This window comes from Rutidosis leptorrhynchoides, chromosome 6 (genome assembly GCF_046630445.1).
Source record: "Rutidosis leptorrhynchoides isolate AG116_Rl617_1_P2 chromosome 6, CSIRO_AGI_Rlap_v1, whole genome shotgun sequence".
NCBI lineage: Eukaryota > Viridiplantae > Streptophyta > Magnoliopsida > Asterales > Asteraceae > Rutidosis > Rutidosis leptorrhynchoides.
The window spans coordinates 389,546,064-389,561,386 of NC_092338.1; the positions used below are offsets into that span (position 1 = coordinate 389,546,064).

General features: G+C 34.6%; 1 protein-coding gene across 1 annotated transcript; it reads right to left on the reverse strand.

Annotated features, from left to right (window-relative positions):
- Nucleotides 1-10,837: 10,837 nt before the first annotated feature.
- On the reverse strand, nucleotides 10,838-15,073 carry LOC139851462 (uncharacterized). The gene is made up of 6 exons (XM_071840507.1): nucleotides 14,443-15,073; nucleotides 13,025-13,863; nucleotides 12,712-12,930; nucleotides 12,382-12,583; nucleotides 11,900-12,095; nucleotides 10,838-11,143 (listed from the first exon to the last, which is right to left on the reverse strand). Exons 1-6 carry the CDS (start codon nucleotides 14,966-14,968, stop codon nucleotides 11,002-11,004), a joined length of 2,124 nt encoding a protein of 707 aa, XP_071696608.1. The 5' UTR covers nucleotides 14,969-15,073; the 3' UTR covers nucleotides 10,838-11,001.
- Nucleotides 15,074-15,323: the final 250 nt, after the last annotated feature.

Here is a 15,323-nt window from a genome sequence, read left to right on the forward strand (position 1 = left end):
AGAAGGAAAGTTAAAGGATGAAATACCCAAAGGATCGGAGCAACATCTTAATATTCGGGAAGACGGAACCCGGTATAGGGCTGAAAGGATTTGGGTACCAAAATTTGGAGATATGAGAGAAATGGTACTTAGAGAAGCTCATAAAACCAGATACTCAATACATCCTGGAACAGGGAAGATGTACAAGGATCTCAAGAAACATTTTTGGTGGCCGGGTATGAAAGCCGATGTTGCTAAATACGTAGGAGAATGTTTGACGTGTTCTAAGGTCAAAGCTGAGCATCAGAAACCATCAGGTCTACTTCAACAACCCGAAATCCCGGAATGGAAATGGGAAAACATTACCATGGATTTCATCACTAAATTGCCAAGGACTGCAAGTGGTTTTGATACTATTTGGGTAATAGTTGATCGTCTCACCAAATCAGCACACTTCCTACCAATAAGAGAAGATGACAAGATGGAGAAGTTAGCACGACTGTATTTGAAGGAAGTCGTCTCCAGACATGGAATACCAATCTCTATTATCTCTGATAGGGATGGCAGATTTATTTCAAGATTCTGGCAGACATTACAGCAAGCATTAGGAACTCGTCTAGACATGAGTACTGCCTATCATCCACAAACTGATGGGCAGAGCGAAAGGACGATACAAACGCTTGAAGACATGCTACGAGCATGTGTTATTGATTTTGGAAACAGTTGGGATCGACATCTACCGTTAGCAGAATTTTCCTACAACAACAGCTACCATTCAAGCATTGAGATGACGCCGTTTGAAGCACTTTATGGTAGAAAGTGCAGGTCTCCGATTTGTTGGAGTGAAGTGGGGGATAGACAAATTACGGGTTCGGAGATTATACAAGAAACTACCGAGAAGATCATCCAAATTCAACAACGGTTGAAAACCGCCCAAAGTCGACAAAAGAGCTACGCTGACATTAAAAGAAAAGATATAGAATTTGAAATTGGAGAGATGGTCATGCTTAAAGTTGCACCTTGGAAAGGCGTTGTTCGATTTGGTAAACGAGGGAAATTAAATCCAAGGTATATTGGACCATTCAAGATTATTGATCGTGTCGGACCAGTAGCTTACCGACTTGAGTTACCTCAACAACTCGCGACTGTACATAACACTTTCCACGTCTCGAATTTGAAGAAATGTTTTGCTAAAGAAGATCTCACTATTCCGTTAGATGAAATCCAAATCAACGAAAAACTTCAATTCATCGAAGAACCCGTCGAAATAATGGATCGTGAGGTTAAAAGACTTAAGCAAAACAAGATACCAATTGTTAAGGTTTGATGGAATGCTCGTAGAGGACCCGAGTTCACCTGGGAGCGTGAAGATCAGATGAAGAAGAAATACCCGCATCTATTTCCAGAAGATTCGTCAACACCTTCAACAGCTTAAAATTTCGGGACGAAATTTATTTAACGGGTAGGTACTGTAGTGACCCGAACTTTTCCATGTTTATATATATTAATTGAGATTTATATTTACATGATTAAATGTTTCCAACATGTTAAGCAATCAAACTTGTTAAGACTTGATTAATTGAAATATGTTTCATATAGACAATTGACCACCCAAGTTGACCGGTGATTCACGAACGTTAAGACTCGTAAAAACTATATGATGACATATATATGGATATATATGTATAGTTAACATGATAATATGATAAGTAAACATATCATTAAGTATATTAACAATGAACTACATATGTAAAAACAAGACTACTAACTTAATGATTTTTAAACGAGACATATATGTAACGATTATCGTTGTAAAGACATTTAATGTATATATATCATATTAAGAGATATTCATACATGATAATATCATGATAATATAATAATTTAAAATCTCATTTGATATTATAAACATTGGGTTAACAACATTTAACAAGATCGTTAACCTAAAGGTTTCAAAACAACACTTACATGTAACGACTAACGATGACTTAACGACTCAGTTAAAATGTATATACATGTAGTGTTTTAATATGTATTTATAAACTTTTGAAAGACTTCAATACACTTATCAAAATACTTCTACTTAACAAAAATTCTTACAATTACATCCTCGTTCAGTTGCATCAACAATTCTACTCGTATGCACCCGTATTCGTACTCGTACAATACACAGCTTTTAGATGTATGTACTATTGATATATACACTCCAATTATCAGCTCTTAGCAGCCCATGTGAGTCACCTAACACATGTGGGAACCATCATTTGGCAACTAGCATGAAATATCTCATAAAATTACAAAAATATGAGTAATCATTCATGACTTATTTACATGAAAACAAAATTACATATCCTTTATATCTAATCCATACACCAACGACCAAAAACACCTACAAACACTTTCATTCTTCAATTTTCTTCATCTAATTAATCTCTCTCAAGTTCTATCTTCAAGTTCTAAGTGTTCTTCATATATTCTACAAGTTCTAGTTACATAAAATCAAGAATACTTTCAAGTTTGCTAGCTCACTTCCAATCTTGTAAGGTGATCATCCAACCTCAAGAAATCATTGTTTCTTACAGTAGGTTATCATTCTAATACAAGGTAATAATCATATTCAAACTTTGGTTCAATTTCTATAACTATAACAATCTTATTTCAAGTGATGATCTTACTTGAACTTGTTTTCGTGTCATGATTCTGCTTCAAGAACTTCGAGCCATCCAAGGATCCGTTGAAGCTAGATCCATTTTTCTCTTTTCCAGTAGGTTTATCCAAGGAACTTAAGGTAGTAATGATGTTCATAACATCATTCTATTCATACATATAAAGTTATCTTATTCGAAGGTTTAAACTTGTAATCACTAGAACATAGTTTAGTTAATTCTAAACTTGTTCGCAAACAAAAGTTAATCCTTCTAACTTGACTTTTAAAATCAACTAAACACATATTCTATATCTATATGATATGCTAACTTAATGATTTAAAACCTGAAAACACGAAAAACACCGTAAAACTGGATTTACGCCGTCGTAGTAACACCGCGGGCTGTTTTGGGTTAGTTAATTAAAAACTATGATAAACTTTGATTTAAAAGTTGTTATTCTGAGAAAATGATTTTTATTATGAACATGAAACTATATCCAAAAATTATGGTTAAACTCAAAGTGGAAGTATGTTTTCTAAAATGGTCATCTAGACGTCGTTTTTTCGACTGAAATGAATACCTTTACAAAAACGACTTGTAACTTATTTTTCCGACTATAAACCTATACTTTTTCTGTTTAGATTCATAAAATAGAGTTCAATATGAAACCATAGCAATTTGATTCACTCAAAACGGATTTAAAATGAAGAAGTTATGGGTAAAACAAGATTGGATAATTTTTCTCATTTTAGCTACGTGAAAATTGGTAACAAATCTATTCCAACCATAACTCAATCAACTTGTATTGTATATTATGTAATCTTGAGATACCATAGACACGTATACAATGTTTCGACCTATCATGTCGACACATCTATATATATTTCGGAACAACCATAGACACTCTATATGTGAATGTTGGAGTTAGCTATACAGGGTTGAGGTTGATTCCAAAATATATATAGTTTGAGTTGTGATCAATACTGAGATACGTATACACTGGGTCGTGGATTGATTCAAGATAATATTTATCGATTTATTTCTGTACATCTAACTGTGGACAACTAGTTGTAGGTTACTAACATGGACAGCTGACTTAATAAACTTAAAACATCAAAATATATTAAAAGTGTTGTAAATATATTTTGAACATACTTTGATATATATGTATATATTGTTATAGGTTCGTGAATCAACCAGTGGCCAAGTCTTACTTCCCGACGAAGTAAAAATCTGTGAAAGTGAGTTATAGTCCCACTTTTAAAATCTAATATTTTTGGGATGAGAATACATGCAGGTTTTATAAATGATTTACAAAATAGACACAAGTACGTGAAACTACATTCTATGGTTGAATTATCGAAATCGAATATGCCCCTTTTTATTAAGTCTGGTAATCTAAGAATTAGGGAACAGACACCCTAATTGACGCGAATCCTAAAGATAGATCTATTGGGCCTAACAAACCCCATCTAAAGTACCGGATGCTTTAGTACTTCGAAATTTATATCATATCCGAAGGGTGTCCCGGAATGATGGGGATATTCTTATATATGCATCTTGTTAATGTCGGTTACCAGGTGTTCACCATATGAATGACTTTTATCTCTATGTATGGGATGTGTATTTAAATATGAAATCTTGTGGTCTATTATTATGATTTGATATATATAGGTTAAACCTATAACTCACCAACATTTTTGTTGATGTTTTAAGCATGTTTATTCTCAGGTGATTATTAAGAGCTTCCGCTGTCGCATACTTAAATAAGGACGAGATTTGGAGTCCATGCTTGTATGATATTGTGTAAAAACTGCATTCAAGAAACTTATTTTGTTGTAACATATTTGTATTGTAAACCATTATGTAATGGTCGTGTGTAAACAGGATATTTTAGATTATCATTATTTGATAATCTACGTAAAGCTTTTTAAACCTTTATTGATGAAATAAAGGTTATGGTTTGTTTTAAAATAAATGCAGTCTTTGAAAAACGTCTCATATAGAGGTCAAAACCTCGCAACGAAATCAATTAATATGGAACGTTTTTAATCAATAAGAACGGGACATTTCAACCACCACCACTACTATATCTTTCATGACCAACCTATCACTTATATAAATTTTATAAATGTTAAGCAGACAGTGGCGAATTTACTTAATAGAATATAAGGTGTGGTGTCACGTGACAATACTTCTTAAATACGTAGTAATTCTTATTAGAGTTTATAATATAGGACGTCACTAAATATAATTATAAGACTTAATATTTTGGTCATATATATTCGTTATTGTAAGCCGGTGTTACATAAGTAAAAAATAGTTTAGATTTAATATGATGCCAGCAATTTTATGATATTTTAGTTGAAAAGTAAAGGAGGGTTATTTTCAGGTACCGACAAGATTGTGATGGAAGAGAATGTAGTATAATATTTCTTTTTGGGGTTATTTTTGGAAGAGAATGTAATATATTGTAGTATGTAGTATGGGTCCATGAGTATATATACATATTTATGTATGTATCTATGCACCTGCATATATTTGCTGACCCCTGTAATGAATTGAGAGGAAAGATTTCAATGTACTCACACATCCTATCATTCCATCATATAGCCTAACAAAATTTATATTAATCGAATTGAGGGTGACTTGATAAATATTTTGGACCTAAACTTACTAAAAATCTATTGCAGTTTGAATAGTTGGGGGTGGCAGAGCAGCCCCTAGCCATCCTATTGTCTCCTTTTGCTTTCATCGTTGCACCGTCCTACATAACTCTCACTTCATATAAAATCGAAAAAAACTAGATAAATTTATTTGTAAAATATTTATACAAAACTTTTAAAAGACGGACGTCTCACGATGTTGAATAATGAAACCTCTAGGTAGAGCATATTACATTAATTAACTGTAAATAGTAGAGTACAATCTAAACCTATTAACTTAATAGACCTTAAACTCCTAATCAAACTTGAACCAACCAACCTAGTCTATCGTCTAATACATGACACATTAACATATTAACTATTAGACAAAAATAATAAATAGTACCAGAGGCGTTTTCATCCTTTCACTTTCCTTTTTTTCACCTTCTTTTATTTTCCAAAAAAACCCCACATTTTTTTCAAAAACTAAAATCGACCCCCAAACATGGGGTAAAGTGTCAAATACATATTTTCATAAAAAAATCTTAAATAAACTCCACCCAAATATTCAACGGGTCATATCATCTCGCTCGCACCGAGTTAAATTTTCCCGGCACCATCGTTAAACTCGAAATAATTTTATGAACACAATGTCACTAACTATACGCAAAACGGACGCTTTTTAAAAACGCTAAATATTTGAGGTACTTTTCATACACGTTGATTTTGCGTTAAATTTTTAAAAGTCGACAATTCCATAGCGAAACGCGGAGATGCACATATATTGTTAATTTAAAATAACATTTAAATCTTTCACGGATTATACCTTTTAGTTCGACTCGAGTTGCGCTTCAACGACATCATCGTTAGCCACGAAATAATTTTACAAACTAAACGCAATAAAATATATTGAAAAATGAACCCCGGCGCGAAGCGAGGGTTCGTAAACTAGTTGTTGTCTTATAATACATGATAGTATGATACAATGATACCTAACTAAATCCTAGCATCTTTCCCAAACGTAGTATGTAAGGTTTATATCGTTTTAGCCTTTCATGTCTGACTACTAATAACTACAGTAATAGATAAAGAGCCTCATAAAGTTATAAGAGTGTGTGTGTGTGTGTGTGTGTGTGTGTGTGTGTGTGTGTGTGTGTGTGTCAGTGTGTGTGTGTTACAGACTTACAATAATAGAAAGTTTTTAACAAGGACCATCTGATGTAATTGAAGTTGATTGAGTTTAGGTAGCCCAATATGCCGTTTAGCCCAGTTAGGTTGTGACCCACTAATGCATCAGTTATCAATTATTATTTTTATACTCCGTATTTTACGTTAAGAAAACAAACACGAAATCTATTGTGTTTTAACGCCTTAAAACGGTCAAAAAGTCAATACTCGAGTAAAGGCGTGGAAAAAGGTCGGTTTAATAGGTTTTGCAGCTTCATAAACCCTAAATCATCAAAGTTAACTCAATAATTAACTAAAATGCAGAAATCAGAAGCTGTTTGCGGACAAGAAGCGTTAGAATTACTCAATTGTGTCGCCAGTTCATCTTTTGATCAAGAAAAATGCATCAATCTGTTGAATTCGCTACGCAAATGCGTTCTAGAAAAGGTATAATCTTATTGCCCCCCTTTCACTCTTTCATATTAATATTTAGTTTCAGATCCCGTAATTTATTACCTAATTTAATGATAATTATATAACACCTCTCGAATCTGATGACTGATGCTTTTTAATTGTATAGACTTGAATTAAAATGTTTTTTTAGGGTTTACCGTTTCATTAGTTGATAGATACTGAAATTGATTGCTGTTAGAATTTAGTAGCCTTGTAATTTTGAGATGTGTTTCAAAGTGTCTTCAATGCTGTAGTAATATTATAGATATCATCATTACAATTCCGACTTTTCTTTTCTTTTTGCTAAAAAGACGATAACTCATATAAAAACGAAGTCGTTTTCAAACGTCTTCAACTAAGAAGTACAATAGAGGACTGGAAAGAGGCTCGGATCGAAACTAGAAAGCTATAAATGAAAACCAAACACTAACTATACCCGAGCCTCTCCCACAACACCACAACACACAAAAATCAACGAAGCTAGCAATGAACTACAAACAACCAATGAACAAGAGAGCTCGGCAAACAATATCTAATTTACAACAACAAAAACGAAACAAGGGAACAAACAACCTTCTAACGAAATCAACCTAAGGAACTGCCTTTTTGAGTTTTCCATCTACCGTCTCCCGATGAATATTCTTACCTGAACAGTTAACGATCTTATAAGAAAAAACGTTACCATTACCAATCAATATCGCCGATGAAGGAGCGATCACACCACGGTCTTCTAGATCTTGAAAAAAAACTACCCTCCTACCCACGACCCGTCAATACGCTTACCTAATCTATCATCAATACTTACAAAATGATCCGAAGAACTATCGCCAATGTTACCAATAGCATTATTAAACAGTTTTTTGAATTGCATCCCCAACGTGATCGTGGAGAGACTTCGAACCCGACTTAATCCTCGATGCCGACTTCTTACTTGAGCCCGATACAGAACCGCCAACAACCTTCACCTTGCCTTTGTTTAATTCATGCCAAGCACTACAAAACCCGTTACATGAACTATCAAAACACCGCAGTAATCTCTACCACTACAAAGGTTGAAAACGATTCGGTGACCTTTTCTTTCTGACTTGAAGAAATAACTGCCTCTTTCGCTCTACCTTTATTCCCCATTTTTTTTCTTAATCTAATCAAAATTCGAAACCCCACCACCATCATCGACTGTGACCGAACCGTTCCTACCCGTAACAACATATGGTGCACCCGGAAGATCCAAAGAGCCAAATTTAATGTCCATGCCATCCATGGTATTACTATTTACCACATAAATATTCGATGCCTTCTTAGGAGCCACTACCTCATTACTAGTATTAGGAGCCGCAAACACATTACTATTATTAAAGCCACCACCATCAGAATCCAACAACTTCGTAGACTCATTAACAACCACAACAGGAGAAATGCAACCTTGTTTCATTCTCTCGACATGTAAGACATCATTATAAAACAAAATGTTCGAATACACCTCGGCGGTAGAATGCACCATAATCTCCTTGGTGACGAGACTACGAGAGCATCTACGAAGGGAACTTCACCATGAATCACACACGATAGAAATCCATTCCTTAGAGAGATTGTCAACCCGAGCCCGATTCAAAACAGAAAGATCCGACACTTCATTAACCCACACATTCACTTTCAAGCAGTTTTTGTCCAACTCCAGATTGACCTTCATTAACTCGTGAATTTGCTTAACGGAATGACGGAATGAGATTCGATAAAAGCATGTAAATAGCCGATATTACCAAAGTTAACCGAGGACATTGTCAACGATAGAACCATGCCAAAATGAGAAGTTTAGCGTTACCTTCCGATGCAAATTTGGCCAGAACCCCACGAATATCCACCCAAACGTATCTAAAATAGCGGTCCGCTTTATCCAGCAAACAGGCAGCCAAAGTGAACTCGCCAGGATTGTTTGAGGGAACAAGAGCACGTTCCATTGCCACCTCATCTTCGCACACAATTATACGAGCAAATGGACCGAGTTGCAACAGCGATTAAGCAAGACTTTTCGATTTACAAGGAACAACATCAGCTTCTACTCATCGAAAGGAACCTCATAAACCACAACAATGCAACGATCTAAAACCTCAACGACTGACCAAGCACTAATTGTACTCAATGTAACATATGAGAACTGAAAGCCTTCGACTATTATTAAGCAGACATTATGAAGAATATGAAATTGCTCCAGTAATCTATAGCCTTGATTATTGTTAAGCAAATATTGGATAAATTTGAAATTGCGATAGATAATCGGTATATGCAGTATTTTGCTAGTTTTGACAGTATGGAAATCTAAATTATTCAAGCATTTGTAGTATTGGACATGTATAATTCACCTCACGTACACCTATCATTTATATATATTTGTTATATGTTATGTTTGTTTTGCCACGGCCTTTTTTACATCATGTTTATTTCATCTTTTATTGTGCAGAAAGTGAAGAAATTTTCATTGACGGAAGACAAACAAACAAATTCTCAAGACATGGGTAAAAAACAGGGCTGATATTTTATTGTTATCTAGTTATAAAGGTATGATAAATATATTCATGATTGAAGCTTTGGATTCACCATGTAGATCAACACATAATCCGTGAGATTTTGACTAATGATAATTCAGATTCGAATGTATCGGTACATACATGTTTTGAGCTTTAAAACTCTTGTTTCCCATATCATTACTTAACTTGAAATTTGTAAAGTTACATATAAGTCTTGTTTGCTTACACCATAGAACTGCATTACCTTACACCATCACCCATCACCCATAAGTCATAATCCGAGAAGTGAAAACGGAGACTCTTCTAGATTGTGGATGATGTATGTGAGCACTAATGCCAGCAACATCAACAGATATGCAATTACTTGGTCGATAATTGCTCCGGTGTGTTTAGTTAAGTAAGACCTACCAAATATGCTAGAAAAGCCTTTCATGGAAGATGCAAGAATCTTAACAACAGAAAATTGGCCTGTGTAAGTGGAATGTTGATAATATCTATTTATGTTGTTTGTGCATGAGTTATTCATGGTGAAGGCATATAAGTAACATTGAGAAAGATGTGTGTTACATGCACACTGTTTTTCTGTTTGCGCATGTTAATGCGATATGCATGGACAACAATAAGGACATGAACCATTAAGCACTAGGAAAGTGTGGAACAATTTCCTTGCTTATGCATTTAAATAGCGTTACTTTCTAACATTTTAAGTAAGGCTGCAAACTGGTTGTGCCAAGTTTAAGCTTGATTAGCCTTCTCAATGTAAGCTCGAGTCCAGCTTGGAACTTGTACAAGATGATTTAAGATCAAATCGAGAAATTTGACTTACTATATACGTTAAATAAAACGCATTTTTCAAAAACGTTGCATATGTATTTAAAAACTATGTCTTATATCAAATTCATTTCAAATATGTATTAAGTAGACAAAAACGTGAAAACTAGTCTAATAATTTCTAAAATAGTCTGACAATGGTTTTTACGTATTTGAAACTGTTTCCCACAAGCTCGTACTTACACATCTTTACAAATTACACTCACCACACTCGTTTGATACCATCCGATTTTTGGTGAATAAACTCTATCTAATATATTCACATTAATCGTCACACGAATTTATTAAGCAAGTGGTTTGGAATTATAAGGCGCTTGATAGGGGTTAGAGACAATGAATACATGTAGTAGTGGGACATTTGATGCCCGATAAATGGTCTTCGAGGTTAACTTGAATGTTATTATCATTATACAAATTTGTGCAAAACGGGTTGATGCACCTGTTGAATTATTTGTTGTGTATGATCACTTGCTCATTGGAAATCTCCCGCGTAAATTGCCTTCTTCACACGCATTCAATAGTTACAGTTATCCGTACAGATACAAGAGGATTATCTTTTTTTAACTGACAATGCTAATAAGAACTGGAATGGCTTAACTTTATAGATTAAGTGATCAAAACCAGACGAGTCATACAACACGTAAATTTGACTAGAAAAGATAAAACTGTAATTTGAGTTTCATCAACAACAAAGTGAACAAAATCTAGCAAAGTTGCTATATTCAAATGGTGAAAAAGCTGAAGGTACAGTTGCTAATCATCTAAGTCATCATCATCAGAACTATCTTCATCCTCAGCAAGCTTTTGTTTTTTCCAGTTGTAAGCTTGCTGCAATATTTTCAAGTTGGATGCTTGAGATTCTTCTGGGAAAAGATAATCTATGTACTCCTCATACCTGTCAGGTTACAAAATTTATTTAAACATTAGTATCGGTACAAAACTTACAAACCGCATGTATAAATAAACATTTGTAGCATTCTGCAGATTAGTAGTTTGAATAACCAAACTCATATTAATGGAAACTGCAAACAGATTATTATATTATATATTATTTAAAAGTTCTCAATTATCTGTTGGCACCATCATTACACGAGATTGTTTTGAGGAACTGTATATAATATTTAATATCAAACCCTATTTGAGGAACTAAAAGTCATAAAATGTAGCAACTTTTATGGGAACAAAAAAGGATTATGTAGTATATACAGACTTATTTCAGCCATCCCTTAAAGCCTGTTCTAGATGTGTTCTTCGTTAAAAAAGTGTCTTACAAAAGCTTAGCCTTTTCGATAACAATCCAACGTCTGAATAGCATATGATTATCTTTTAAGACATTTGTGAAAACTTTTACAATATCTAAATTTTAGTGATGAAGTTTTAGGCTTATAACAAAAAAGATAAGTTTCAATGCACTACTAAAGCCTTTTTTAATACCTAAAAGGCATAGGGTGGCTCTTAGTTCTAATACCTAAAGAACTAGAGAAAACTTTTCAGGTAAACCCAGCCCGTAAACATTTGCATCCATTATCAGACCCGCCCATATAATGAAGTATAAAAACTGAGTAACACAGAATCAGGAACTTATAATACGATAAAATGAGCACATGACAAATGACATAAAACAAGTATAAAAAAGAGTTTAGTTACGTACATAGCAGGGCCATCATCAATTTCAATTTTCCTTTTCTTCTTTAATTTCTTGGGCTGCTTAACACGAACCAGTTCTTTATCACCAAGCTCACCAAAGCTGCTCTCCAGATTCAACCATTCTTCAAGTAACATGGCCCTTTCCTCTTTTAGCTCAGGGGCAGACGTTCTGTAATAGTCGATTGCATTTTCAAAGACCCCTGATAACAAAGTAAAATACCAAATATGAGAATAAAAAAAACTCAACAATTCAAAACACAGGCATAAATAGCCTCCTTAAATCATGTTATTCAATAGATCAGAGTATTATATTAAAATAATTTTTGTTATCATTTTTGAAAAAGTAACTATTAACTTAAAAAACTGTACAAACACTGTTTAGCCCCTAAGCCGAAAGTTGAATGTTTTGACCCATTACCCAACCCAACCCAACCCGACCAACAAGTTTTCCAAATGTAACTGTGAGTAACAAGATTAGATTCTTACTTCTAGCATTTTGAATGCAAAGTTTTTTTTGTTCAACATCCTCAGGTGCATCTTCTTCTTGTTCTGATTCATCAATGGCCGATGCTTCAAATTTTGCATAGCTTATCCACACCTTTAGATGTTTTGTACGGTCCAGAAGCCTCACATAAAGTTGTCTCGTCCTATCAAATTCCCCTTCAGTTATCTCAAAGTCAATATAGGCCTGCAAATAACATACAACAGTTATTATCCATAACAAAAAAATAATTAATACAAGTGAGGTCCGTCCCAATCATCAACTAAGATACAAATTACACATTACACGAAATAAAACTTTTTTAGGATAATTACCTTCCACAACAACTCAGGCATGTCCAATGCAGGTTGTGCAATTGCAAGTTCAAATATAGCTCTGGCTCGCTCAGTCTCACTCAAGGATCTTTCCAACTCAGCATACTTGCTCCACGCGTAGCAATTTTCAGGTGACCACTCCAGATATTTTTCATATAGCTTTCGACAACGATCAATATTACCAAGCTGTAGCTCAATCTCAATATACTTTTTAAAAATCTGTAAAAATTCAAATACGGGTCAGTAAACCATAAACCAAAAGCATAATAAAAAGGTAAATATAAATACTTTAAGTTAAGATCTTGGACTCTACCTTATCTTTAGGAGCGATTCCAATAGCTCTACCCAAAACCAACCGTGCGTCCTTCAGATTTAACTGTCTGATTTCAAACTGAGCAGCCAACAACCAAATCTTTGCAAAAGAAAACTTCTTATGAGGAATCAACTTTAAACACTCGTTGTAAACATCCCTAGTTCGCGCGACATCTTGTGCGTCGAGCTCTTCGTATAAGGCATAATTGATCCATAGATAAATGTATCGTTGCCAATATCTTTTCTCCTCAGCTGGCGGAACATTACCAATCGCTCTCTCGTACACCTCTCGGATTCTGGATTTGTTCCCAACGCTTTCCTCGAGTCTGATATAATCAAACCACGAGTCATAATTTAACGGATTCTTTCTAACTTCATCTTCATATTGAAACCTCCTTTTTCCAACAATCGCATCTTCAATGCCCTCTCGATCACCATATTGTTTCTCAAAAGAAACAAACTTTCTGTATAGATCCTCAGCCCGCCCCTTTGGTATATGATCCAAAGCAAATTTATAAATACATCTTGCTCTCTCGGTTTCTTTACATTTCTCCTCGAACTCGGCGAAAGCGACAAATAAAGTCTCGGCTTCTTCATCGTCTGCCAACTTTTCAACCGCCCTTTCATAACAGTTTCTGGCTCTACCAATCTCCCCGTTTTTCATTTCAAATTTGGCAAATCGGATCCACGCACCAACTTTGGGTAGGCATTTTACAAATCTCTCATAAATAGCCCGAGCACGCTCAATCTCATTGTATCTTAGCTCAAACTTGATATATGAAAGCCATGCTTGCTGATCAGGCTCCCAACTCATCCATCTTTCAAATATCTGCCTGGCACCTGCAATTTATTAGTAATGTGTGTTAATACAGATTATGCATAGACATAATTACAAATATTAACAACTTTTAAGACGCTAAATATTTAGATATATAGCCTCCCTGCCCCATCAGATATAACTTTTTTTTGTCTTTCTGTTAAGCAATTATTAATGCGGATGCACATCATTCCAGTTTATTATGCACGAATAACCAAATGACACTACTTAAACATACTTCATCAAAATCATCCCTCTCGCCATTTAGCTTCAATTATCGCTTCAATATCATCGCATCATTTTTCTTTACGTCTACTAATTAGGTTGTAAATTCAAAGTATCAATCAAGTAATAATACAATACTATGCCTGCTAACCCACTAGTTTATCTGATAATCAGTTCTATAACTCCTACTAATGCTACTATCTATTAAAAATTAAAAATATATATACACACCTTACTATCACATTATGTATCACATTATGCATTCAAACACTCTTCCGTAATCGGTCCTACTAATCTCTACTAATCTATGTACTTTTACTAACACAAAACATAACAATAAATATATAAAATTTGCATAATTGTAACTGTTATTATACCTGCAACATTGCCAAGCATCTCCTCCATATGTATATACTTATACCACAACTGATCAACCCTCGGTAACAACGTAACCGCGCGGTCCCACACATTCCTAGCATGATTAATAAACTTATTCTTCATCTCCACGTCAGCATACTTCAACCACATTGTATGGTCTCTATAATCAACATCAAGTGCTCGTTCCCAAACCGATCTCGCACGGTTAAAATCCTTTTGCGATTCCTCCCACTTTGCATACTTAACCCAAACACTCTTATTCCACCTCACTCTCCTTATCAAATCTTCAAATTCCTTGCGTTTGCGTAAACGATAGTCTGCGAGTTCAGTCGGATCAGTGATTTTCTGTTTCGGTGGTCGGATTTCAGCTTCTTGACGTTCGCGAGCTTCACGGAGGATTTGTTCGGCGGTGATTTGGATTGGGGCGGGGGTTTTGTTTTTAACCCTAGTTGGTCGTGGAAGCTTGACTTCCGTTTCCTTGCGTGTTAGATATCCCAAATTGGGATCTCCTTCACGGTTAGCCATGCTCGATTGTAGAGATTTGCAGAGAAATCAAGAGGTCTGAGTGAATTTGGGGATGGAAACCTTAAATTAGGGTTTTACGGCCTGAGATAAAATACGTAGCCGAATACTCCGTAATTGAAAAGTTTAGGGTTTCGTCGGATAGGAATTCATCAATTTAACCTTACCATTACCATATTTGTTTAGATTAGAAATTAGAATTAGAAGTACCTTCGTATAAGGATTAAAAAGCCTAATGTTGAAAAATTGTACTCGTAATTTTAGTCACTTATTTTTTACTTATTTATTTATATCTATTATTTATTTATTTATTTATTTATATTTATCAGTAACAAACATTTACCAATACAAAATTCTT

Excerpts from the sequence above, each read along its gene's own strand:
- LOC139851462 (XM_071840507.1), bottom strand. The coding sequence starts at position 14,968 with ATGGCTAACCGTGAAGGAGATCCCAATTTGGGATATCTAACACGCAAG. Across the intron at positions 12,931-13,024 it reads GAATCGCTCCTAAAGATAAG|ATTTTTAAAAAGTATATTGA; the intron begins GTAGAGTCCAAG and ends GAATTTTTACAG. Across the intron at positions 12,584-12,711 it reads TGCCTGAGTTGTTGTGGAAG|GCCTATATTGACTTTGAGAT; the intron begins GTAATTATCCTA and ends TGTTATTTGCAG.